The 3,384-nt window shown below is 42.8% G+C and overlaps 1 protein-coding gene across 2 annotated transcripts in view; it reads right to left on the reverse strand.

The window, feature by feature from the left end:
- Nucleotides 1-2,773, reverse strand: part of mpz (myelin protein zero) — a 27,001-nt gene extending 24,228 nt beyond the window's left edge. For both annotated transcript variants that reach the window (XM_079488802.1, XM_079488801.1), the window contains exon 1: nt 2,468-2,773. In XM_079488802.1, coding sequence (XP_079344928.1) covers nt 2,468-2,513 — 46 coding nt within the window. In that variant the 5' untranslated portion in view covers nt 2,514-2,773. The remainder of the gene's footprint in view (nt 1-2,467) is intronic.
- Between the last annotated feature and the right edge of the window lie 611 nt (nt 2,774-3,384).

A 3,384-nucleotide genomic window follows, 5' to 3' on the forward strand; every position in this document is an offset into this window, starting at 1 on the left:
CATCAGCAACAAATGCAGATGCACTGGGTAAATCATTTTCCCGGTGTATTAGTGTTCGCCGTGTAAGACGTCAAAGAAGATCATCAGTTTCTCAATTAATATGGATTACACAGTACGTCGGCTTAATCAAGTACAGCCCACCGCTGTATGCTCGGATAATATTTAACGATCAATGTTAATTTTTCCATTCGGGTTGGTGGGGGGGGAAGAAATCTATATTTTTTACTTGCCTGGGAAATACAGTCAGCATCTTAAACAATGACCAAATCCCCAAGGAGGCTATAGCAGGCCCCTTCTAATATTTACTGTTACACCAACAACAAAAAACACATTTCAGTGTTACTCAATTTCAGTGTAAAATGTGTTAATGTGCTATACGGCGAGCCGCGGCGTGGTCCCCCAACGATGTCAACATCAACAGCATTCTTCCCCAGTGTGCTCAGAGCTCATTCCACCTCCATCACATCCGGAGAGGAGAGTTCACGCTTACAGCAAACATCCTTCAAACGCTGCGCCATTAGTTCAGGACAGCCCCACAGGAGAAGAAAACATGTCAAAGAAATTGCCCTTGACATTTTTAATTAAACGTATTCACAAAGCTGTGAATATCGTGACAGGAGGGGGGGGGGGGGGAGCGGGAGAGAGAGAGAGAGAGAAACCTAAACGTTGAGCAGACGACAATAACGTTGACACTGGTGACATGTGTGCACGCTCGTTTTGACAAAACCGTCTAACGGGCGCACAAAGGGACACGTCGGTCACATCAGTGTACTCTCGTCCAAAGTTAAATTGGTAGCCTATAAAAAGCCAATAAAGTAGCACTTGCCGTAGCACTTGCCCTAGCCTCGACGACCTTGCAGGTTTATGCCAAGGCTAAAAATGTAATTTAGGGCCTGCCAAGCGGTCCAGGCACCTATAGGCTGGTAATCCAGCCTATAGGTCCCGATCCCGACGACCTCTGCTGCGTGTCTCCCCCCCACCCCCCCATCTCTCTCCCCCTTTCCTGTCAAACTACTGTTAATCCATCAATAAAGGCAAAAAGCGTAAAAAATATCTTACAATATAATAAAATGTAATTTAGCATGTTATGTACAGTAGACAGATGCCAGGTCATTATTGGCCTGGCATCCTATCGTGTTTATAGTTTCAATGTACAGATTATTGATTTTCTTTCTATTGTTAGACAGATGATAGGCACTCTGTTTATTATGATCCCAGTTGACTATTTCTATGCATTTGATGTATTACCTTGTGTTGTCCTTGCTTACTGTAAATCGCTCTGGATTAAGAGCATCTGAAAAAATGCCTAAATTGTAAATAAAGTCATACCCAAACGTGAGCAGAAACCTCTCCTCCTGACTTGCCTGTGTGTGTGTGTGTGTGACTGTGTGTGTGTGTGTGTGTGTGTGTGTGTTAAAGCAATCATTTGTCGATCTCTAAAGCTTTCATCAGCGAGTTGAAGGAAGGGCCGAGGAGTCGACCTCATTTCAGAGCCATCGTCAATGCATCAGGCCTGTCGATGTTTTACACACACACGCACACGCACACGCACACACACACACACACACACACACACACACACACACACACACACACACACCTCATCAAAGTCTCACCGTCACATCAGCCCCTCTTTCAACCTCTCACTCAACATGAGAAGACGATGAAACGGCAACACCGAGGTCGAGACATCGCAAAAGGCACCACGAGGGCTACTTTGAGTCCATGCCAAGATAAAGAAAAACCAAAGCATCTTTGGATATTCTGTTTTTTAATCGTTAAGCTGATTTTTACACCACCACCCCAAGCCCAACCGCCGCTAAACTTTAGATCAGTGGTTCTCAAAGTGGGGTCCAGGGACCCTCGAGGTTCCTTGATGGGGTTCCAAATGGACCCCTTGAAGTCTGTATACGTCCGAGAGGATTCAAATGGAAGAAAATAGACCCTTTATGCAGTGGTTTTCAACCCTTTTCATATCAAGGTCCATTATTTATTCAGCATTTGATGAGATTTAGCCTCTAAGACACAAAACTTGGAGAAGAATAAGATTTTGTCCACAATTCCAATGCTGTATTGATGTTGATACTGTACCATTAGGAGAGACAACAGGCCAACGTTGATCAAAATAATTATTTTTCATTCTCTAATATTGTATAGACTTTATGTAAATTAAGCAATGCAGATGTTTAACAATAATTTAACTGAGAACTTAGTTAAAGATATCTAAAAGGGTCCATTTCGTTACCAACTCTCCATCATTTAGCTGGAGACCAGCTGAAACACCCTCAAGGACCACTGGTTGAAAACGCACTGCTTTACGGGTCCATTATTTGAATACTCTCAGAGTTATGGTAAAAAAAAAGGGGAAAAAAAGTTTGAGAACCATTTCTTTTAGATGATAAAAGAAACATCTGGGTCCATCATCTGTATCACCTATTTGTATTATTAGATTATTATTATTTTTTACCTATTCCCAGAAGGACGACTGACACAAGCGCCAAAAACGTCAGCATGGTGCCTGGCTTCTATGCGGGAGCCTCTTCTGCCGAGAAAGGATGATGATGATGGCGGTGAGGAGGAAGAGGCTGCTGCTGCAGGACCTCACAGGACGCTGAAGAAGTGAAGAGAGAGTCCCACTTTTTGAAAAAAAGGCCAGCTAGGGAGGAGGAGAGAGGGAAAAAAAGAGAAAGAGAGAGAGGGAGAGAAAGAAAAAGAGAGAGCGCCGGGAGATACGTCCGGCGAGTAGGGTGCCACAGGACAGAGGGGCTTGAACACTGACTGGACAACAATAACAGGACCCCCACTGTCTCTCTGGTTTATACCCAGCCACGCCCCTCTAGGCCCGGCCCCCTCCGTCACCCCGATGCCCTCTCCACCTCTCTCCAGTGGTGCAAAAATGTACTTGAGTAAAAGTACAAAGGTTTTGGCATCAAAACTGTACTTGCAGAATGTCCCATTTCAAGTTTTCAAATGTTTTAACATCTATTGCGATGTGACACATTGTTAGCGTGTAGATCTTTACTTTTACTTTACTTTATTTGTTCATTTGAATGGGACAGAGTATATTAATGAACAGCAAAGATACTAATTTCCATCCGTAGTTCCCGGACATTGAACACTAAACAAAACTGACATTACAATGTCAAACACAGTAAAAGGAGATCGGCTATTTTCAAATGGCCTAAATGTATATTGGGCTGAAGTGGTTAGTGTGTGTTTTGAAATAGTAATCACATTTTTTTTCTTTTAGTAACTTCTTTTTTAGTTTTCCAATAATTGTAGTGGAGTAAAAGTAGGCCTACACTATTTTCCTCTGAGATGTAGTGGAGTAGAAGTAAAACTATTGGAAATTGGAAGTACAAATACCTCAAAATTGTACTTAAG

This window comes from Electrona antarctica, assembly GCF_951216825.1.
Source record: "Electrona antarctica genome assembly, chromosome: 19".
Classification (NCBI taxonomy): Eukaryota; Metazoa; Chordata; class Actinopteri; order Myctophiformes; family Myctophidae; genus Electrona; species Electrona antarctica.